Here is a 24,601-nt window from a genome sequence, read left to right as displayed (position 1 = left end):
GATACCCCAGTCAAGTAAGAGACCTTTAAATATAGCTGCCTGTAGCAACTAATCTGATTCAGATGCAACACAGCCCAACTATTAAATGTGTAAGAGAAATGTGCAACAGAAAAAAATGGATATTATGCTTAGAAAAAAAGAGGTGTCTGGGATGTTAACCCTCATAAGCTAGAATCCATCTGAAAACACACAAAAAATGCCCAGGAATAATTTAGAACACAGGACCATATTCTGACACTGATTTTTATGCAGAACTTCCTATTGTTGGTTGAATTTACCAGTCATGCTATTAATAAATCATAATCTGTTAGATTAGCTACATCACCTTCAGTGGTTTTACAACTTTATAATCATCACTTTAACTCGAGAGATTTTAAATATATTTCATTTACCTTTTTTTTTAAAAAAAAATTGTCATTGTCACTTTTGTTTCTTTACCAAAGATGTGTGTTTAAAGAAGAGATTTCCCTTCACAATTTACTTTCTCCTTCTACTCAGTTCGGAAGTGAAGTTATGCAGCTGAAATTGTGATATTATATTTACTTCTATAGTAACAGACTGAGATTCTCATAAACCCAAGATTATGGTTTTGTTGGATTATCAAGCAGAGAGGGAATGTGATCTGTAAAGACTAAAATTCTCATTTTGCAATCCTCATTTAGGCATGAGTCCTACTGAAGTCATCTGAGTCACGTCTGGCTCAAGGCCTGAGTCAGGATTGCAGATTTTGGCCTTTAGCTAATAATAGTCATGGAGAATATATCTTTTTCTTTTAATATAAAATGTTCTTTTCCAAGTTTCCCCTGCTGTGAAAGTCACCTTTCAACACTGTACAGAAAACATTTCAAGATTTAATTTTTGAGACCACATAATGTATTTTTCTTATAAATTAATTTGAATTAACTGTGAGATAAATTAGCCTATATGATGTGTCTGTTATAGCAAATAACCTAGAAGATTTAAAATTTAGAGCTGAATTAAACTTGAATAGCATACATACTCAACATTTATAGTAAAACAATATTAAGCATTTAATTTTATAAAACTAACAGCTAGTTGATTGGAAGCAATTATAGGTGCACAATGTATTTTAGGAATGCAAAGTTAATACAGTTACTTCTAGTGTAGTGTACAAATTGAGGTAGAAATAAGTTCTAGAAATGTATGCAATATGTTATTGCAATGTGTTGTTCCTTATATCACAAAATTCATTGGAGCGTTAAATTCTATATGAGTTTTGAGGCTTCAATATTTACATTTGTCACTGATTCCAGATTTTCAGAGTTTAGACGACGTTTTTTGACTACCACACAGATTAAGATTTTAGGTAGCATTGACATAAAGTTTTAAATTAGTGCATATTTTGTCTTGCAAACATTCTGTTAAAGTTGACTTTCTGTATTTTTAATGTTAGCATTTTCCTGTTTTACATGTGAGTATCATGTAAAATGTATGGACTACATCAAGCCTTCAGGGTTTTTGTTTGTTTTAGCAGAAATCCCCAATGACATAGTGATAGCACTATCTGGCCCTCTTCTACCATTTGAAAGTCCTATGGCCTGATCCTGCTAGCAATTAAGTCAATAGCAAAGCTTTATCTGCTTCAACACTTTTGTCTTCAGGAACCAGCCAAAACAGAACATACCACTTTACTATGAGCTTGATCCGGCAACACCAAAGTCAATGGGAGTTTTGCCATTGACTTCACTGGAAGCAAGATCAGGCCCCAAGTACATTATACCAAATGAAATAATGTGTCCCACCCACTCTGAGTAATATATCTGATTAGTAGCCACAAATATAAGAACAGCAGCTAACTAAAGACCAATTTAATTATAAAAAAGTAAACATAAAAATGAACAGTTACAAATAGTGTGGCTTTTGATTAGCTAGATACAGATCAAATCCATGCTGTAATTCAATTAGAATACAGTTTTATCTATACTGATCTAGTTTAGAAACTGCCACTCTGCTGCATCAGTGATCATCAGGCTATTTATGTTAGCCTTGTTTAGTAAATAGGATAAAGGCATTGGAATTGAACCCTGTCACAGATAGGAGCCTTCTCTGCATTTCTTACAGATTACAGACCAAACTCCTGCTATAAAACAAATATTTTGGTTCACCTCATATTTGTGCTTCACTTTGGTCTTTCCATTTTTTAGCAGCAAAAGGCCCTTGTACTGTGGCAACATCAAAGTCTATGATATTATTTCTTGAATGGAGCTTTCACACTGTAAAACTTTATGTCCTTTCTCCCCATTGCTATCAGCAACAGCACTGTCCATTTCCTTTAGAAGTGGAATTGAATAGAATTGAAATGTACATGGAATTGAATGATTTTTTAAAAATTGGTCATTTCCCTGTTTTGTGAAACAAGTTCCTATTTAAACCAGTGCTAAATTTGAAGCTCTCTATATCTTGTTGAGTTAATTGTACTAACCACTTAATGTGACTTAATCCCAAAGAAAGGAAGGTTGAGAAGAAGCCATTTTACACCAGAAAATATTTTAACATTGAAAATCATTACATAGTTAACATATTCAGGGCCTGTTCTTGGCTCAGTGAAAGTGTTGCCTGAGTGAGGACCTATGGATCTGGACCCTCTGTATGCCTATCATTTTCCCTGTTATTGTTGCTTTCTTCTTTACAATATAAATAAATATGTCATTAAGTAGTATCAGCAGCCTAAAGTTATATCTAAATGTATATTTAGCAATGGAATTTCACTAATTCATTAAAATTAAACTATTTCTGTCATATAAGATATTATAGAATAGATATGCAAGAATCTTTAATAGCTCATTATATCACATTAATTTAATACTTTGACCCTGAAATTATTGCTGCAGAAATTATTTTAGGATCATACAAATGAATATATTCTCCTATAGATGTAATATGCAATTTTGGAGAATTACAAATTAGACAGGAACTCCTAAGTGTTTCAGATGTTAAGGTTCACTGGAGTACTTTTGAATTGGGCTCTTTTCATAGAGAGATAAAATCTTAAAAAAATATATAACACCATCAATTTTACATTTACCATCATTAAACATTCTAAATATTTTTAAAACTGCTAACTCCAACACTTGATTAAAAGCTGTCTGGCAAGCAATATCTGTATTTATAATTAAGCCTGTCCCAGAACTTCTATTACAATACCCACTTCACAGGTCTATTTGAGCCTGAAATTTCACATGTAATATTCAACCTAAAAACAAGTTTTGACCAATTTGTTAAAAGAACCTTTGACTTTTTTATTGATAATTAATGGAGTTTTATGTTTCTATCCCATAGAGAATTGTTAATATATTAGCCCCTATTTTTAAAAGTGACATTTTGCAAGTGATTAGTCAAAGATCCTGGTTGGTTTGATTTTTTTTATAATTACTTTAATTTTTTTATTAGCAAATTGCCTAATGTAAAATACAGTAATTACTTTTAAAAGACATTTGGCAACAGTATACAGTGCCTAAATATATACATACATGACTGATAATGCCTCAAAGGGAGCTGTATTAGTTTTTTGGTAAATATCATATTTCAAGTACATAAGTGTGTGTAAAAAAATCACTAGATGCTGACTTACTCAACAGTTACTTGATAGTAATTTTGGCCTCTTGGACGAGAGGGAGCATTGTGTATACCCTGCGCCCAAAACAGTGCAATGGTTAAACAAAAGGAAAATTAAAATATGAATAGTATTTTTAATCGTGCTGTGACATAGCCCAACAAAAGGCAGGAAATGGCTCGTTAAAGCTGACGCACAATATCATGCTGTCATGCATTTCTTTTTATATAAGAAGTGTGTATTAACTCTGACTATTCCCACCTTTCCTTGGATTCAGAATACAGTTTGTACCATCTAGTCTGTGAAGATTTAATTATTTTTTTCATCTTTTGTTCCCCCTTTATGCCTATGGCTTGGCTTTACCAGAACTAGTGAACACAGCATCAGCCCAAAGGACCCCACATTTTCGACCATTTACAAAGTTTGCAATTGTTATTCCTAAAACAATTCGCACTCTGTTGTTAAAGTTTAATGTTAAACATTGCTGAAGTTTGGACTAACATCCGTATTATAGGTAAAGTGCACTCAGCGGAAGTTAGTCTTATAAAGTTAGATTATCCCTGTAGATCGCAATGCATTCCATAAGGAATACTATGAAAACTTTGTCTTGTCTTGGCAAAGATATCTGAGAGCATGAAATGTGGGGAACAGATTGTGGCTTAAGCTATTGCAACAGTTGGGTTTTTACCAAATAAATGTGGTCGATGCATTTGTTCAGACTAAATAAACGATAAAATAGTTCTTCAAACTGCGGCGTTTTGTAAAGCCTCCAGAAGGAAGAAAAGATCAAATGAAACCGACTCAGTGGGATCTTCCTAATGTGACCCCAGTGTTAATGTATTTATTTTCACGCTGCAGTTGCAGGTCGCTTTACAGAAACATCTCATGCTGGAGCCCCGCGTGGAGCCAAGGACAAGAAAAACACTTTTATTCAAACAAAGCTATTAAATAACCTGTACACAAAAGTTCAGTCTCTTCCCCTGAAAGAAATGAGGACGCAAGAGCCAGGTCCCCAGACTAACGCTGCTGCTCCGATTTACTGTCTTAGAGCAGCCCCTTGTAAGTAACCCCGTTTCCAAACTGGGGGAGTGATCCTATGGCCCAGCCTGCGTCGAGAGCTCTCCCTGGACGGGAGCGGGACAGTGGGCTGGAAACAGCTGGCACTTCACTCCCATTGAGCAGCAGCGAAAAAGATCCTGATGCCAGTAGCAAGGCGTAAAGGAGTCATGTATTTCCCGCATCTTTGCCCTGGGGCCAGAGAAGGGGACTTGTCCAAGGGCTTCTTCAGGACAACGGGGCGGTATAGGGCAGTGCCGCCGGGGGGGGGGGGGGGCCTGTAAATCTCCAGGGCAGGGCTCCAGTTCCCAGAGCGCCGGGGCCGCAGACCTTAGGCCCTCCTGGGCCGGGCACGGGTCCTCGATCGCCCTCGCAGGGCTAGAGCGCCTCCCGGGAGAAGGCGGCAAAGCCCAGAGCTCTCCCCGGCCAGGGCCGCGGACGCAGGCGCAGCTCCTGCCCCTCCCAGGGCTGCAGGTCCCCCCGGGACAGGGCTCCGGCTGCGGGGGCCCCTCAGGCGGGGCGGTGGGTCCCGACTTTCTCCGGCCGGGCGGCGGGCCCGGGTCACAGGCCCCGCGTGTCCTCCCGCTTCACGCCGTCGCCCGCGGCTTTGAGCTTCTTGTTCTGGTGGGTCTTCACGTGCTTGGCCAGGTGGTCGCTGCGCATGAAGCGCTTGTTGCAGACGGGGCAGGCGAAGCGCTTCTCGCCCGTGTGAGTCCGCAGGTGCCGCTGCAGCTCGTCCGAGCGCGTGAAGCTCTTGCCGCAGAAGAGCCAGTTGCAGACGAAGGGCCGCTCGCCCGTGTGCCAGCGCAGATGCGCCTTCAGGTGCGAGGTCTTGCCGTAGACCTTGCCGCAGCCCGGGATGTGGCAGATGTGCTGCTTCTTCCGGCCCGGCTCCGCCTCCGGGGCGCTGCCCGCCGCCGCCTGGCAGTTGGGGCAGCGGCAGCGGCGGCAGCGCCGGGCCGTGGCCGCCAGGGGTGGCTTGGTCTGCAGCAGGGCGGCGATCTGCGTCTGGTACTGGGCCAGGTCCGAGGGGCCCAGCACCAGGCTCCTCGGCAGGGCGGCGCCAGGGAAGCGGTGGCCGCAGCCGCCCGGCGCCCCCGCTTGCTGGAGGCTCCACCAGGGGATGTCCTCGGGGGCTGGGTTGGGGGAGAGCTGCCTGCAGGGCTGCGGCGGGGGCAGCAGGTTGGAGTAGCCGGGAGGCAGGGCGGCCTGGGCGGCGTAGGGGACGTAGGCCGGGGGGCAGCTGGAGGGTAAGGCGGCCATGGAGGAAGGGAGCATCTTGACTGGGGAGAACTCATAGGCGTAGGAGGGGTCAGCCGGGGGGGTGAGGGGCAGCTCGTGAGCGCCCCCGAAGGAAGGCTGCAGGTGGCTCTTCTGGGGGGTGAGCCCCAGGCTGGGATGCGGAGGGGGGAGCCCCCCGGGGGAATGGGCTGGCATCTCGCTACTCCACGGGTGGAAGATCCTGGATGGGGATCCCAGAGCCGGGTCGTAGGAGACCTGCAGGAAATCCGAAGGGGCGGCGCCCGGCTGTCCGATCCGGCTACAGGTGGCGGCCAAGAGCGCCAGGGGCGAGTGCTTCGCCAAGTCTGGAGAGGCGCTGGGGGTGCGATCCTGCATGTGGGCGAGGGAGGAAAAAGATCAGGTCACTAACCGCTCCCAGAGCATTTGTTGTTGCTGCCTACCCCGCGATCGTCTCCCCTTTGCACCCACCAGCAGACGCTGCAGCTCAAGGAACAGGAAAGTTTCTGTGTGTGTTCTCCAGGGAACCGGAGAGCTCTAATCGGTCATCACATGGGCAGAAACTTTCCCCAGACAATACTGAGCTGTCTGTAAAGAGAAGCCTGAGTCAGCAGCAGGACAAGCCACAACTAGCGTCTCTCCCGCTCTCTAAACACACGCCTGCTCTGTGCTGTGTGTTCTTTCAACTAACCCTAGATCCCGCATGCAGAAGTGAATGCCCATCACTCAACCCCCCGACGCTGCTCCGTAGCCCAGGAGTGACTGTTTACAGTGCCCGTGGCAGGCGAATGGTTTGAGCCCCCCAAAGATCTTACTCATCTAGTGACCAGCCGGACTCTAAACGGAGTGGGGAGTTATTAATCCAAGGAGATTTCTTTAGTTTACTTTGAGAGCTGTCCTTTCAGCTGCAGCAAGCCTCTTACGGTTACGGGCTGACACTGCCTTCGCAATCCCCAGAGCAAAGTAGCCTGGCTGCCCCCTGCTTTAGCGTTACTTGGGGCGTTGTCTCCCCCATAACTTCAAACTTATGTTCCTCTTTGTCAGAGTGTGAGACACACAGCGAGCCGCCAGCCGGCCCCCCCCCCCCCCCGCCCCAGCTGGGCTCTCCTTGGGAGGCGCCGGTACTGACCTGGAGGAAAGCCTGCAGGGAGTCGTTCCGGAGGACGGCCACTGCGGCCATAGTTACTGCTCCCGGAGCGAGGGGAGGACACCGGGGCAGTGCCGAGGCATGGAGACGCCACGGGGAAGACGAGGAGCTGCCCAGCTTCCTTTTCTCTCCTTCCCTCTGATCTCTGTGCTCTGCGTCCGGCCCACCCCCCCGCGCTGCGCGATCTGCGCGGACTGTCTGACTGCACCAGGATCACCTCCAAGAATTTGATAAGGACTTTGCTGGGCCGCCAGCCAGTCAGAGGGAAGATTTATGGCTTTGAAGTTTGCCGCTACCCAATCATCAAAGAATAGCGGCTCTTTCAGAAGCGAAAGCAAATCCTTTGAATCCACAAAGCTCCTATGGTGTGTTTGTTGGTCTGGATAAAAGAACTGATTATTAGGGGGGATGGGAAAGGAGGAGATAAAGGCGGGACAATTAATGAAGTAATCACTATGTGGGAAATGTATATACACAAATAATTGGATTTTCTTGATCAAAGGAGACCGCCTGGAGACCCACGCATTGGATGCTCAAGACACTGGATCTCCCCACCCCTGGCTGCCTTTTTGTGTGTGTGTGCAATTAAGGATTTGTAGCAGAGCCCTAAAGTGACAATGTGTCTTTGTTATCCCCAGAGAAATCTGCCGGCGGATTCCGCTGTTAGAGTTTGATGACTCAAAGTAACAATACAAACACAGCAAGTTCACCTGAGCCGGGCTGGGAGATCCCAGCTGCAAAACTTCCCGACGGTTTTTTCCTCTCTCTCCTGAAGCTGAGAAAAGCGAACTCCATCGAGATGGCTTAGCTAACGCACATTCCCCCCGCTCTGGTGCTGCTTGCAGGAAGAGCTCTCTGTGCTCTCTGTATTTTCTGTAATTACGGAGGCGCTGGGCTCAAGCCAGGGGTCGATGTAGCGGAGTTACAATGAGGGGTTCGTTGGTCACGTGCAATCAGCATTAAAACTTAAAAGACTGCGAAAATCACAGAGAAAGTGTCCTTTCCCCGGGGGGAGGAGGGCGATATAAAGGTGCGCAAAAGACGTGACTTTTTTTTTTTTTTTAAAGTGAAGGTGAACGTCTCTCTCGGTAGCGTTTGTGTGTTAAACTGAACGGTTTGTGCGTCAAACGCCTCCCAGTTCAAACTGTCGGAACTGTAGCACGGGTGGCCACACCGGGGAACTATTACTCCGACCTCCGCCGAAGCCGCTTGTTGCCCTCCTGCCGCTGGCCGCAGCTCCGCTGAATCGCTTCCTCCCAGCTCTGGGGCTCCGGCCGTGTTTTAAAACCCCACGTGGGCGAGAAAACCGCGCCAGGGGCTTCCCAGCCTCCCCCGGCCCGGCGCTCGGCTCCCAGCGGCACCCCGCCGCCCGCCCCAGGGTGCGCGCCCGCGGCGGGGAGCGGTGTGAGGGGCAGCCCAGCGCCGCGCGCTCTCCCGCCGGGTCACAGCCCGCTCTGCTTCCATCCCCTCCCCGCTAGCTACGGCGGCCGGATCGATGCGGGCACGTGACGGCCCAGGACGTTCGTGAATATCTTGGCCAAACGTGAGAGCAGGGAGTGCCCTGCCCCTCCTTTCGCGCACATTTCTGTAACTGTTCCCCCAGGTAACTCGAGCCTCCCAGTAGCCGTCGGGGTCAATTGTATTCACGTTGCCAAGGAAGCCTTTTTAAACGCCAGCACACAGAGATCTTTATCTGGCTTTCCTGTAGAAACAATCACTGGCCTCTCAACGACTTCCAAGAGTGGTGGGGCTTGAATCAGATCGGTTTCTTTGAAGGGATTAAAGTGCCAGGTCCTCTCCCACGGCTCCATATTGAGTCCTGGGGAGAAGTTTGGGCTCCCGCTGCTCCCCCCCCCCCAACACTGACCCCCTAATGCATGAGTCACTTGAGGCTCTTCCCTGGGACTTGTAAATGCTTCATCAGATCGACACTATGGAAATGAGTACAACACACCCAAGCTTTAAATCGATTCAGCCCCATTGCTAATGTTCAAGACTTCTCTGCCATGTATAACCTAGAGATAAAGACGCCTCCAAAACTTGGTGAATTATTCGGGGAAGCTGATATCTGGGTCTGTTTGCAATGTAGAGTATGGTTTTGGGGCGGTCATTTCTTGTTGTCCTCACCTGATAGCAGAGGGCGAGGAGGAGCTGGTAATTACTGGTCTCCAGGACCCCTGGGTAGGATTGTAACACCTATGACAGACAATCGGAGAGCGCCGGAGTGGGACACAGGAATTCCCAGCCAAACTTACAACCAAACGCTGGCCGTGCCTTGCGTGTGATCTCTCCTCCCAGAGAATTGGGAAATGTTTACAGCTGATTGAAAACATGCGAGTGAATGCAGCAGCTCCAGCGCTCCAACAACAGAGGCATCGAATCGCTGGGGAGCAGGGGCAAGGCGCTCACTCTGGGCCACTTAGAAATCTCCGCAGCCGTCCGCTGGTCCTTTGCGGACTTTTCCCGGGTGACTTGAACACACACACGTGTAGTGCCCGGGGCTCCTTGGACGCAGCCTACTCGCCGTTTTGTTTAGGCAAGGGACAGAAACGCGCACCCATCCGGTTTTACTCCAGAAGCAACACTCGGGGCAGAACAAGAGGTTCGAGTTGCCGGGACACAACACACAATGGATAGGATCCTCATTCCTGCCCATTCTGATGACACGTCTCTTTCCTGGAGATGTAATAAGCGAACCACCCACGTCAGAATATGTCACTTTCCCCGTTCTTAAACTTTTACAAAAAGTTTGATCTGATTTCTAGCGAGATCTTTTTCACGCGTGAATTGTATCTTTGATTAAGGAATTATTTGAATCATAAAATTCAGAAACGAAATGGAAGTCAAAGGTACAATTTTTAAAACAACTGAACGCGCTGGTGTTTCCCTTTCCCCTTCATATAAATTATTCCTCCACGTATTTTGAATATGCAGAATGATTTGTTACATTGCAAAACAGTTAGTAGAAAGTTGGATTAAGTTCCTATATGGAATCCATACCTGGGATCCCATAAACTCCGCATGGATGGAAGCAATTGACTTAAAAAATTGAGGGGGAATTTCTAGTTTCCGGAACAAACAATGGGCAGAATAATGAAATGTTGCAGCAGTAATTTTCTGTACACATAATTAGTGTTCAAACTCGGAGCATTTCGGTCTCCTGAAATGTATTCTTAATGAAGTGATGCTCAGAGCTGTCATTAAAAATGCAGGACTGGAAGATCAAAGTACAATATTTATTTTAGAAATTTGTTTCAGTTATCAGGAGATACAGGTATCAAGGCCAAATGCCAAGTCAGTTACCCAAAGCACTATTTTCATGAGCAGTGGGCGGCTGCTACTTGCTAATGTAAAATAAAGAGACATCAAAGGTCAGGACCAAGACACGAACCAGCCCTTAAAAGAGGCAGAATGGAATAGGATTCCACAACCACAAAAAAACCCAAACCCACCCAATGTGGGGGTAGAAGAGGGTCAATTCAAGCAGCTACTATCTGGGTTACACAGCTAAAACGTACGCTGCGGTATATACGCAGATGAAACATGACACTTCTACGTAAACCCAAATTCCACGGCATAACGACTAGGCTGTAATAGCAGGGACGGAGTTTTAAAGCAGCGAGGGCTAAGGCCAGACCCAGCTGGGAGACGGCAGCTGTAACTTGTCCCAGTGTGTGTGTATTTCTCTCCCTCTTGGATGGCTGCCGCCTGGTGTAGGGACCACAAAGAGCAGCAGCAAAGCGAGCCCTGCAGGAGGCGATCTCCCGGCCCAGCAGAAGAGTGGAGCTGTGGGAGTAGTGCGCGTTCACACGTCTTCCCCAGTGAGCAGAGAGAACCGTGACCCAAGGCGAGCTGTGGAAAGAGAGGAGAGGTGGGGCAACGTCCTGTAGCACACCCAGAGATCAGACACACTAGCAGTGAGTTAGCTTCAAACAGTGCATTGGGGGCAGGCATTTCCATGGAGCGAGACTCCATGTGCCAACAACACACCCCACGTACTTCGTAAGTAACCCCAGTGGCGGCCCCTGCCCTGCCCTGCCCTGCCCTGCCCAGGCAGGCTGGTCAGGGCTCTAGCAGCCTCTTCCAAAGACAGCCTCAGCCTCCTGGCTTGTCTGAAATGCTCACATTTCCCACCTCTGTCTTACACCATGTTCCTGCTTTGTTAAAGGTGCTTCAGGCTGCTGGGCACTGGAACTGTGAGAACAGCACACAAAGCTCCCGAAGGGCATCTGCCAATATCCCCAGTGATCTACAACAAAGTATTCCTCAGCGCAGTCACTCAGCGGGCCTTTGAAATCCTGCTCCAGCAGAAAGCTCCCTTTGTTCCCATCCTTCAGTGTGGAGGAGATCAAACTTTATCCTCTCCAGCTGGAAAGATTACTCCCCCCTCCTCCTGCAATCCGATATCCTCTGCCTTCACCTCTCAGGTTGGAGGAGGTTTGTGGGTTACTCTCTAACTCCTGAACACCTGATCCTAGAACATACTGCCTGTGGTAAGTCAAGCCCAGTGACAGATTTCGGAGGGTTTGGAGAACCTGCTCCAGAAAGCAAGTTCTGTCATAAACAAATAGCTTGTCTAAATAAAAGGAGAGTTTAGTACAAACTACTTTCCTCTGTCTACTGCTAGTGCCCTGTCTCTCAGGCTAGTGCCAGTCAGGAGTGTCCTGAAGGAAGGCTCAGAGCAATGTACTCCAACTGCCACAGTAGCTGGGGTCAGTCACATACTTTAATATTATGTTTACAACACAGGCTCCATTTCATAATCATGCCTGTATCTTTAACAGATACTGCTTCAAGAAGATCTTCTGAGCATGCATTTAAAAAGGAGCAGGAGGATTAAAAAGTGCTGGGTCTACAATGGTCAAAATACCGCTCTTTGGAGGTCTGAACCCTAATGAGGTGGCAATTACAGCTTTTTTTTAAAAACAGAAAATTATGCATGGATAATATTGACAGTCCTGGAGGCTGCAACCCTCAGAACAAACAGAGCATAGGCAGCAGCTGCAACCTTGAGGGGCGGAGAAAGTGAATAGGGAAGTGTTATTTATCCCTTCACAAGAACCAGGGGTCAGCCAATGAAATTAATAGGGAGCAGGTTTCAAACAAACAAACAGGAGGTACTTCTTCACACAACACACAGTCAACCTATGGAACTCATTGTCAGGAGATGTTGGGAAGGCCAAAAGTGTGACTGGGTCAAAAAAAAAATTAGCTAATTCATGGAGGATAGGATATTAGCCAATATGGTCAGGGATGCAACCCCATGCTCTGGATGCCCCTAAACCTCTGACTGCCAGAGCTGGGGCTGGGTGATAGGGGATGGATCACTCGAGAACTGTCCTGTTCATTCACTCTGAGGCATCTGGCACCGGCCACTGTTGGAAGACAGGATACTGGGCTAGATGCACCATTGGTCTGACCTAGTATGGCCTTTCTTATGTTCTTAAGGTATTCCAGAATAGCTCCCTCTGTGGACATCCTATTCAGGGACAAAAGTAACTTTTTTCCAGATAATTACTCTACTTTTTGAGAAAGAGCCTCCACTTTTCACCCCTAGGTAGGTAGGCTCTGCTTCTCAGTCAGCCCACCAGGGTGAAATATCCACCCCCATATCTGACACAGACAACACAGTAATGAGAGACCCAGACGAAGTATTAATAATTATTAAAAGCATCCCCCACAGGATATGCTCTGGATTGGAGAAAGTCTAATGAGGAAATGGAGTCCTCGGTTCACATTTTTTTGGTACATTAGCCTACATGTCTTGTTTACAAGATCTGGATATCTGGCAAACAGGTTTGATGCAGTTGTACCTCTAGAGCCTTAACTGTGTGCAATTTGCATCTTGGATGGGACAAAAATAAAAGTGAGACTGAAGTTTTTTATGAAGTCTCTTGAGTCCACTTAAACATGGCACATTTTTCCTTCAGATGAAGGAAACGCACTAAAACATATTGAGACTGACACAGAGCAAAAATATATTGAGGATTTTGAGGCTTGCGTTATCATTTTCCAACCAAAGTTTCAATTTCACATAGTTTAATGTAGTGTTTCCTTTTAAAGCTAATATGCCATTCAAGAAAATAAGACCATTTGTATCCCTGCTACAACTTTGCCACGTGTTATTAACAACCTAAACATTTTAATATATACATGTTCTGCACCATCCCTGGCTAGTCTTTTATGCCACCTCTCCTTGCCTTTTGGAAACATTGGTATAGATTTTCATAATATGATACTTCCTCTATTTTTTTCCATGCTTTAATGAGCAGTGAAAGAGTTAAAGTATCATCACTAGCATCCAAGTTAGAGCCCAATAAAATTTATGCCATTCTCTTCTCAAAGCTATTGTTTCAAGCTCTCTGGAAACTCAGGTCGACATTGCTACATTGGTTATACCTGCTTCACATTTTGAAGATTTTCTTCACAACCATGACAGCTAGAAATTTATTGAAAGAAAGAAAAAGAAAGAAAGAAGCAAGCATGCTGAGACTATAGATAGCAATCAAGAGCCCCGTTTGCTGATGTCCTTCTTGCCCTCACATTTTAGGAAACACTGGATAAAAAACATGATTTTTTTTAGCTGCATGATTAGTTTGGGTGAGATTGGTTGGGATCATTTCATTTTACAGACACAGATAAACAAACCCTAACCATCTACTTATATTTAATTATTCACTATATAGTGTGGTTATGTCTTAACTAGACAGCAAATGTAAAATCTAAAAACTGGATCTGCATGGTAATTCATTTTGGTTACTTAGTACATTTATTGACAAATTACACAGCTGTTTATGCTGTGTGTCAAAACTGCAAACAACAAAGTTTAAATGGAAACAACATATGATCAATCAGCACTTTAATATCAGGTGGATCATCCAGTTATCAAACTGTATCAATTTGACTGAATCAGTTATTCAAACTTAATAATAACATACAATTGTTAACGGATGACCAAGTTATGCTACAAATGCAGACTGCTTGCTGTTACATTAAATCTGTTCTAATGACAACAGAACTGCTTTCCAAGTAGCCTGTTCTTCAAAGACTACTGAAGAAGAGAGTATATCAAATCCATGTTTTTTCTTGCATGGTACAATAGCTATGTAACTTCAGCTACTGTACCTTGCAAGAAATAAAACATGGTTTTGGTGTGATATAACTGCAGCAACCTATAATTTACAAGAACTATCCCCCTCCCTCCCCGAACCGTTTCCACCCCCCAAACAAAAACCAATCCAAACCAAAAAACCCAGCAGGACTGTGAGGGGCAGATCAGGGGAAAGGATGAATGGGAATCTAGTCGGGGACCAGAAATGTGGTGGGAGGGACACCCTGAATGTTGGTAGTTTTAAAGCTCGCATGCTCCTTTCCACACCAGTCAACCAGGACACAGGAAAGCTTTCCTTATCAACCAATGAAGAATTTTATAATTTACAAAAATGTACAAATTATTCCCAGAGTCTGGGAGTCAGAGTAATTTAAGAAGACAAAAGAGCCCATCATGACCATGACTCCAAATCAGCCCCACAACTTCTGGAACATCCAGCAATGCAGCCAGCCAAGGGGCCATAAGAAGCCAGCTAGGAAGCATATTACATACCCAGATGTTACCAGAGAACACATTCCAGTGCTCAGTATATGGGTACTGTAGCTGTCAGCAATCTGTGTGTGTAGCCACTGGTACTAACTAATATTGGGGCACATGTGGTTACCACCATTTGTCTGATTAATAACAAGGGATTGTAAAAAGTACTAGTCCCCTCACACCCCCTCCCGGCCAGCATTTCAGGTCAGGGCCCCCAAGAAGGTTTTTGTGAAGTATCAGTCAGATTTATGAAATGACTGAACTCCTCTTCTCCAGCTGGACAGCTCTTTACAATGTTTGATTTTTAAAACCGCTCTATTTAGAAAATCTCTTACAAAGTATGTGGTGTGTCTTCTGTATCACATCATATTCTGAGGTCTTTGTATTCATTCGATGTAACACATAATAACTCAATACATAAGGAATGTGAAAAATTAAATTATTCAATGTGCTGTAATGATAATTTTTAAAATTATGTTTTTCTATAAACAAAACAACAATATAAATATATATATAATGTTGAAGACTTATATAGCGCCTTTCATCTTCAAAGTTCTTTACAGACATTAACTAAGCTCTTAGTAAAACAGGGTTAGTCTTCTCCCATTTAATGGATGGAGCAATCAGGGCAAAGGATTTAAGTGACTTGACCTAAGACACAGAGGGAATCAGTTTCCGAGTTGGAACTAGAACTCAGGAATTCCTTGGCTTCTAGTCTGTATTCAGGTTACTAGATTGTACATCTCTTCCAACCCATTTTTCTTGATCAAAGATTTCAGATACAGTTTGAAACTCGGAACTCCAAAATTAATTAATGATCAGGAAGCATTTATTGAGAAATTTACCTATTACTACACCTGGCCTGCCATTCACAGGCTGAAGCAGGCAGGATCATCCCACCCCACATTTTACTTAGCTCTTAAACTAGTCCCTATTGCTCAGCCCAAAACTGGGTTGGATGCTTGGAACTTCATAGGAAGAAATAGGCCATGGAGCAGCCAGCATAGCCATCACATGATGACTACTCCAGTCTAATGGCTCGGATAGTTTCCATTGCCTAATAGTCCCTCTCTGGCGGAAGGAGTAGAGGATCTTCAAAGTGGAAGGCCTTCTGGTCTTCACCCCTTGGTCTAATCCTGCACCACCCCCAAATCCTACCCATTTGGAGCAATAGGAACCATGCATGTTTTATGGCAAGAGGGCCCTCTGCACCCTGGGTGCAGACGACAGGCTCTGCTTTTACAGTAACACTTCTATTAAGAAGATATACTTGTGTAGCTCTCAGATCAGAGAATCAAGACTAAACTGTGACTTTGAGAGACAGGTGCACTGGGAGGTGGAAAGGCAGAAGGGCAGCATCGTAGCGGCAGTGACTGGTGACATTCTGATTATGGATGGCATATGCATTTAGGGCACTGGAGGAGCATGCCCCAGTGCAACAACTACATTTAGTCTGCCTGATAAAATGACCCAGTGTGATCATTTTAATTTCTATCCGTGGGGATTTCTAGGGTGTATCTGAGAGCTGAATTTAACCCAGTATTTGTGTACCACAGTAGAACCTCACTAATTTACAATGAATGGGAGACCCATTGCAAATTACTGATGTTTCTTTGCATGGTAATTCTTTGCAAATTATCAAACAAGTGTACAAATAAAAAAGGAAGGGATACCGCCTCCGTAAAGATAGTTTGTTAACATACTCTATCAATTGCTTATAATACTATGTAGCAGTAAAAGTACTGTAGTACATTTAATAACATAATGAAACCTTAGCAATATGAGACCTGACTATAGCCCTATATTGCAATAGGTGTTGATTCTACCGTAGTTGAATGCAAACAATATATCTGGATTATATTATCAGTCCTAATCGCTTAGTCCTTAGGCCTTGTCTACACTGCATAAACTTTGCTGAACCAGCTATACCAGTATAGCTATACCAGCAGAACCCCATAGACTCATCCGATGAAGTGAGCTGTAGCTCACGAAAGCTCATGCACAAATAAATTGGTTAGTCTCTAAGGTGCCACAAGTACTCCTTTTCTTTTTGCGAATACAGACTAACACGGCTGTTACTCTGAAACCTGTCATATATGCCAACAAGAGTTCTTCTGCTGGCATAGTAATGCCACCTCCCTGAACAACATTAGCTATGTTGACAGAAGCACTTTTATGTTGGCATAGTCACATCTACACTGGGGTTTTTCCTGGCATAGCTGTGTTGGCTAGAGGATGTGTTTTTTCACGCCCCTGATCGACATAGCTGTGTTGACCAAACTTTGTAGTGCAGGCATGGCCGTTGTCTGGAAGGGGCTAGGAAAACTATCAAATATCTTGTGATGCAGTGCAGTGACTCTAATACCAAAATGGCTCAGCTCTGTCAACACTACCACTTCAAATCATTTTTAACACCAGTTGAGGGGAGCCAGGAAGAATCAGTGGTTGACAACAGAGGTGAAAGTAAGCTGGTACGGTCCGATACAGTGTACCGGCAAGAGCCAATATGCCGTGCCGGACCGGACCGGCTTCCCCAGGCTGGTGATTTAAAGAGCCTGGGGCTCCCTGCAGTGGCCAGAGCCCCTGGCCCTTTAAATCACCATGGGAGCCCTCCACCACTCCCCAGGGGCTCCGGCAGTGGGGCTCAGGCAGCGCTTTAAAGGGCCCGAGTCTCACTGCTGGAGCCCCTAGGTAGCGGCGGCAGGGCTCCGGCGGTGATTTAAAGGGCCTGGAGCTCCGCTGCAGTAGTGGTGGCTGTAGCCTGGGGCCTTTTAAATTGACCCTGAGCCCCAGGGCTCCCAGCTGCCTCTGCAGCTGGTAGCTCCAGGGGTGATTTAAAGGTCCTGGGGCTCCCAGCTGCAGCCAGAGTCCTGGGACTTTTAAATCTTGACTTAAAGGGCTCGGGTATTTAAAGGCCCTGCCTCTTCCGGTTGAGGCCACGTCCCCTGCCCAGAACTCCGGAGTACCAGTAAGTCCTTTAAGTTACTTTCATCCCTGGTTGACAACCACTGTCATCTTAAGGGCGGGGGAAAGAATATTAAAGCACAAGGAGCCATTCACCACAAAATTTACCTTAAAATGAAGAAGCAGGAGAGAAGACAATGGAGTAGAGAATTAGAGTTCTGTGGTCATTTACATGCCAGCATCTAAACTTAACAATGAAAGATTCTTCTCTTATTCAAAATGTCAGAAAACAGGGCCAAACGCTGCAGTCTTATACAATCAACATTCTCACTGAAGGCAATGGGAGTGTTGCCTGAATAAAAGCAGAGCAGAGACCTCATGCGTTGCTGCTTTTTTTTTTTTTTTAATAGCCATTGCTACACATGCTAAGTATATTTGGTACATTGAGTGATTCAGGAAGAAGCTCTTCTGTAGTGTCAATGATTCTTTTTAATGAGATATGGTTATTGGCTGATTTATGAAGTTCTCTTGCCAGTTTTCATTTAGTTGTTTCTAATTTAAGAATAAGATAATTTGCCTTCTAGAAGCAAAACAATGTTTATAGGGGAACAGAGTAAACACAAAATTCCTCTTAAATCAGAGGTTCAGAAATGCACATAGTGAATTTTGGCGTGGCTCTTCCCAACATCAACAGAGAAATTGATTCCAGCAATGTTCACAGTCCTGTCTATTAAATTCTACAGCAGGCACCCAAGAGAAAACATTACATTTACAGTTTTATCTAGTTTTCCATATTAGGTTAGTGTTACCTTATCTGAAGAGTTTAATATAGGGAGAGACAAAGGAAAATTTCTGCCTCAGTTTTCTGATATCCTTGTGACCTCCTACTGGGCGATCCTATGCCCTCTGTTAATTGAGATACCCCTGCTGCTCCCTACTTTATAGTCCTAGCTGGGATTCTGATCATATAAAACTAGCCACTTCCTCTGTTCACTGCTGCCATTCCAATCCTCAGACGATCAGTATTTTCGCTCACACACTGAGCGTAGTACCCTTTATAAGGCAGAGCATATGTATAAGTAGAGATGCTACAGCCTATTTGCTGTGCACAAAGCACTAGACAGGAAGGGCTGGAGCAGGCAGGGAGCCTGGGGTAGGAATAGGACTGAAGCTGGCGAAAGACCCAGGGTTAGGGTTGGGGCTGACAATAAACCAGAATCCCTGGCAAGAAGCATGAAATGGGATGTGGTAGCTGAATGGGCAGTACTTGTCAGCTATATATAGCAGAAACCCAGCTCCCCTGTAGTTAGGGTTGAACATGGCTTTCTGTTTAAAGGTGGGCTCTTATAAGTGATCTAAAATCTGCATGCTTAACTGGATTATCTTGAAATGCAATGTACCTAATGGGGGTGCTGGGTAGTCCAAGTCTGAGGTCGTTTGAACATGGAGTTCCTGATATATAGCCCTCCTTAAAAACCCAGAATTGTACAAAATCACCTGTACCTTATGTTTTTGTGCTCATATCTGGGCCTTAGACTGTGGCTGTGAGCCTCCCAAACTGATCTCAGTACCTTGGGATTTTTCTCCATTACCGCATGGCACTTCTACTTTGGGGAGAGGGGGTTATATTAAAGAATTTATTCTGCGGGGGCACATCTCCCTGGGCTCCCATGTGAGATGGGATCTAAGGGCCTTGCTCCTCTGATGGGGTCTGAGCTCTTCTCCCTCTTCCCCAAGAGCAGTCTTCCCTCTTCCCCAAGAGCAGTCTCCCTCTTCCCCAAGAGCTCTTCTCCCTCTTCCCCAAGGAAAGCACTCCTTTCCTGCCATGTGTGAACTAGGAGCTCAGCCCCTTCAGGGGGTGGGGGCTGAGCTCCTCTTTCTGGACCTTGTGTGTGAACCATGATCTAGGGGGGCCCTGCCCCTCTGCAAGGGTGAGTGTTTAAGCCCTTCTCTCTGACTCCTCCTGAGAGAGCCAGGATCTGGGAGTCATCCTTCTGGGTGCAGAGCTGAGAACAGACATGCTTGCTGCATAGCACAGGTTCATAAGCACTGATAGCAAAGCTACATATATATGTTCTATACTCAAACAGTGAACCTGCTTTACAGAAACACAGTTGCTAAATTTTACAACACCTCCACCACATATTACAACTGCTTCCCCCTTATTCACAAGATTTCATCTAACACAGTCCTTTCACTACCCATCATTAAATACACAGACCTCATATCCCACCTCACTGTTGACAAACCCTATGGCAAGTTGACACCGGTGTACTGCTACTGACAACCTGCAGAACTCAGTGCTGAAATGAGGAATATTGGGTTCCTCAAGGGGCACAGGCACTCTTTCCTTGGATCACACACACAGGAGGTGAGGGGTGGCCGGGAGAGGGGCTCACACATTTCCCCAAGATCCCATCCAGATCTCTTCATATCACAATCACAGCTCTGCCAGCCTTCTCTAACTAATCCCTCCAAAATTCATACAGCTTAAATACAGTGAATGCAACTGGAGTGCATGAAGATAATTCTCAGTGGGTGCTGTCAGCTCCAGGTGGGGAAAAGTTAGGGTTGCACTGGCATGTACCTTAACTCTGTATTACCTAGTTTTCAGATATTTAAGATTGCATTACTTTAGTTCTTTATTTCCTGATTTTCAGAGGTTTGAGTTTAGCTGAGCTTGAAATATTGGAAGGGCACAAGGCACCACAGGGCAACCTCAACTTTGTTAAATAAGTTTTTGGGCATTTAATTTTTTCCTTGCTAGTTTTACTCAAACTTTCCTAAAGCCATTATTTTATGACATAATTCACAATCTCACATCATGCGGGGCTGGATGGTCCAGAAGACTGGTAAATTGTGGAGCTTTTCACCTTTTCACAGGCTTGAATTCAGGTCCGGGCAGTAGGGATGGAAAATCATTACCACATGACAGCTATTCAGTGGTCTCCCTACATGCAATGAATTTCAATCCTGTTACACATCACAATTTGTAGGCAATTCCAGATGAACTAAGAATTGAATGGAGACTCTAAGGATACTGAGAACAAACTTGTACTGCTACTTTTCATACTGTACTTGATCTGTGATTAAACAAATTTTGTGAGCCAAGGAATCACTTATCAAGTATTTTGTACAAAATTCACCAAACGCTTACTATTTTTAACAAAAATACCCGCCCCCTCCCAATCCCCTTATTTGAGTGATTCAGTCTGACTGCAGGCAGGGACTGTGTATTTTACTGCATATGGTCTATAAAACATCTACTATAATTTAGGCACAGTATAAATAATAGTATTTATATCTTTATCTAGGTATATCAGCTCTGGAAGGAATTTTTCAGGGAGGGACTAGCAGAAACAAAATGAGATCTTTTGATCTTGTGATATCTGTGTGATATTTTTTGACCAGCCTAATTTGAAGGGGAAAAGATGTTTATGTTAGAGGGATCCAGGGGTATCCTTCTCCCCTCCCCCTCCAGGCAATTTGTTTGAAAATGCTCGCCATTCGGTGCAACATGGTACATTCAACAGGGGCAAAAATCATCCCTAGGAGGAGTGGGTTTGCTACAGAAGAGAATGAATTCCATCAGAGAAAGCCCCATACCCTACCCCCCAACCCATACAAATAGAAACACTGTGAATATGGTGGTGATAGCTATGTGATAAATCATGGAGCCATATGATAATCAATATACAACATATATGTGGAAGTGATATCTCTGTGATAAATTGGGGAAGGATGTGATAACTTTGTGTATCACATTCCTGTACAATTTCTCACATACCTATGATTTCATCACTTGCCCACTATTCCATCTCTCTGAAACACCAACAGCCACACCACTTGACAGTACCAAACAACCACTATTTTTAAAAATCAACCTCTCTCTGAAATATTTCGTCCTTCTCCACCCAATGCTGGAATTGCCCCCAAACTCACACTCACTCGTGGTCCAAGACACACAAGATTCTATCCTAAGCCGGTAACAGGTTTTTAAAATGTCATGACTTTAAATTCCAATATCTTGTGGCCCTGCAAGTCTAGGTGAAAGAACATTTTTTTCTTACCATCAGAAAGGGGAGATTTCCACCCCTTCCAATGGGACCCAGGACCTAGCCCGGAAGTCCTGATATCAGATTTTAATGCCATGGCTATTTTGTTTAAAAAAGCTACTTAAGTTATTTTTAGAGGTATTTTACATTTTATTGTTCTGATTTTGCTTTTTTTCTTTGAGCTTGTACATTTCTTTGAGCTAAATGCACAAGCTAAGTTAGCTAAGTTACTAGACTTTATAGGTGGAGTGATACAAAAAATAGTCCCAATATTTTAAAAACATATCTCCAAAGCATCTCTGAGTGTTTTTCTAATGTATGTGGCATGTGGGACTTAAATGATGATTTAATATGGTAAAAGGGCTTTATCACAGCACTTGTTAGGGATAACGTTCAGAACTCACTTTAAGGCTACGTCTACACTATGAGATAGGGGTGTGATTCCCAGCTCTCGGCGAGCTAGTGCCGTAATAATAGCAATGTAGCTGCAATAGTACGGGACATGGACTAGCTGCCCAAGTACACACCCACAGGGTTCAGGTGGGTTTGTACTCAGGGTGGCTAGCCTGTGCCCATTCTACCATTGCTACACTACTCGTTTTAGTATGCCAGCTCAGATGAGAGCTAGCATGAGTTTGTGTATCACCCCTCTACCTCATAGTGTAAATATAGCCTAAATATCTTTTATTTGCTCCCTCCTTTATCCCAATCTTCCAGTCTTTTCTCTCTCATATTCTATTGTTTCTTCCTGCCTTTTATCCACTCCCACCTGTCTCTGTACCCCCATGATCCCGGAATCTACTCACTTTTCCATTCATTCATCAGAGATCACCAGCAATGCTTTGTCCATCTCAACCCCTAGAACTGTCTCCCTCTTTGCAACCCCAGAAACTGGATACTACAGTGAAAGGAATTACAGGAAGCCCTAAGATATAACAGAAATAGTTTCCTCTCTCAGAGATAACAGTTAGTGTGCTGTTCTGTTGAGCTCAGTGCAGCAGCATGAAGCAAAAACATGGCTGCCTCTATCTCATTGTGCTGAGGGGAAGGAAGCCATCCCCACATTTGTAATCCATCCTCTTTTGAAATGAAATGGGAGATGGTAAAATTGTGGCCATTCTGAGCTCAGATTCCCCCCTTTCAGTGAGAAGGAAGATGAGGTCTTTCTAGCCTCAATTCAGGGAGCTGGTGCCAGTCATGTTTCCAGCTCCCCATGACTGAGTTGAGCATAAAAGAGGAGCACAGCACAGAGTTAGCTGTAACACTGAAGATTCCCAGGAAAGTCCTCAAAGAGCCCCCTGAGCCACAGTCTACAGTTCAAGAACACCCCAAAATAGATCACTTTAGCCTTTAACTCTGTCGAGTCAGCACCTATCATGAGCACTACAGTCATCTGAAAAATTCACATCACTATACCTTCATCTGCTCAGCAAAAGTTTCAGATATCAAATGAGAGGAACCTTTTCTCTTTATTAAAGCAGTGCAAATATTTGTATCCTCTAGATTTCTGCCTGCAAATCAAAAATAGGCAACTTTGAAATGTACAATATTTCACTAGCCACTCAAATTTCTCTCTAAAAAGAGGTAATATTATTGAGCTACTAGACAGTTTCTAATATATAAAACCTTATATATTTTACTCTCATTTGGTGGTTTGATGATAGGTGCTCTCACCTTCTGAAAATCTGGCCCATTTAGCATGCTGCAAGTTGGCCCCAAAACACTTGTCACTTCTGAAAGTCATGCCTACCGTACCCTCTTAGTTGTAAGATAATTTACAGATAGATTCTGAAAGAAATTGCTCTCTGAAAATTGTTGGAAATTTCCACCCTGAAGAGAAAATATGCAGAACATATTGAGGCTTGAAGCTCAATAAAGGCAGGCGCTGAGTTTATAACATACCTAGTTTACCAATCCATGGCTACATACAAACCCAAACAGTGTCAGTTAATGCTTCCAAATGTGGCCTCACAAGCCCTGTACTTGAACCAAAGGAGAATCTGCATTGCCATGTAAAAGCAATATTGATTCTTTGTCTCCTCTTTGTAGGCCAGACACTAATGTAGGTCTTTTCAATTAAGTGAAGGCCCAGATGCTGGCATACAGACACACACAAGCTGATAAATTTCAACTTATTGGAGAGGAGGATCAAGCTTTAAACTGTAAATCTTACACTGTTTTCTCTCATTAATATGAAACCACACTACATTTTTCTGCTACAAATTCTACTGTGCATATATTTCTTTCAGTTTTAGCCCCAAGTAATCTCTGTGTAGCATTATATGGAATATAATTTTGCATTGTGAAACATGGTGCAAAAGCATGTTCCTCTAGAATAAATCATTCTTGAAAGACAGACATGTTTTATCCCATCAGTATTTTCTCAAGGCTTTTGTTACCTGTACGGAAAGAAGCCACGCTTTCTGGGCTGCCTTAACTGAAATGATCTGCGAGCAGAGCAAATGAGATTTGTAAGATTTGTTTCTGTTGTCATTATTAAACTTCATATGTGTAGCTATCTAGAGAACGTCGTATTTCTCCAAACTTGAAAAGAAGTTTCTGTCTTATTGTTGCAATTTATTAAGGGCAAACAATCTGGGGCTTATAATAGGCCTGTAGGCAGAACAAAGCCCTTGTCAAATGGAAGGGGTGGCTGCTCAGCTGGGTATCATGTAAATGTGCAAAAAGAACTGTTCTGTTCAAAGACACTAGACATGCTTTTTAAATATAGCATCTCTCAGATAATTGAAGAGTTGCCATTTAACTGTTGTGTTGGAAATGTTAATTAAAAAAATTAGCTCAAGAAAACAAATAGAGCTGCAATTGTATATTTTTGTAAGATCTCATCCTAACAAACAAAAACTCGTGTATCACTTATGTTTGTATTAGATTTCTGAGTATTATATGAACCTAAACAGGCAGCTCTATTGGCATTTAGATAATTATATTATGTAAGTTAGGATAAGTTCATTGACTGATCTATTCATCTGGACAGATAGTTTGAACCTTATCTGATGCAAGTATGTCTTTTTAATAAA

At 44.1% G+C, this 24,601-nt stretch overlaps 2 protein-coding genes across 2 annotated transcripts in view; both read right to left on the bottom strand.

Annotated features, from left to right (window-relative positions):
* Positions 1-3,479: 3,479 nt before the first annotated feature.
* SP5 (Sp5 transcription factor) lies at positions 3,480-7,267 on the bottom strand. Its single transcript, XM_073304743.1, has 2 exons — positions 6,999-7,267; positions 3,480-6,241 (listed from the first exon to the last, which is right to left on the bottom strand). The coding sequence occupies exons 1-2, from the start codon at positions 7,047-7,049 to the stop codon at positions 5,192-5,194; spliced, it is 1,101 nt and encodes a 366-aa protein (XP_073160844.1). The 5' UTR covers positions 7,050-7,267; the 3' UTR covers positions 3,480-5,191.
* A 3,036-nt stretch (positions 7,268-10,303) lies between these two features.
* Positions 10,304-24,601, bottom strand: part of MYO3B (myosin IIIB) — a 329,793-nt gene continuing 315,495 nt past the window's right edge. The window contains exon 38 of the mRNA XM_073306891.1: positions 10,304-10,868. The gene's annotated coding sequence lies outside the window, so the exon portion shown is untranslated. The remainder of the gene's footprint in view (positions 10,869-24,601) is intronic.

Source organism: Lepidochelys kempii, chromosome 11 (genome assembly GCF_965140265.1).
Source record: "Lepidochelys kempii isolate rLepKem1 chromosome 11, rLepKem1.hap2, whole genome shotgun sequence".
Taxonomy (NCBI): Eukaryota; Metazoa; Chordata; order Testudines; family Cheloniidae; genus Lepidochelys; species Lepidochelys kempii.
This window is presented reverse-complemented; position numbering and strand designations above follow the sequence as displayed.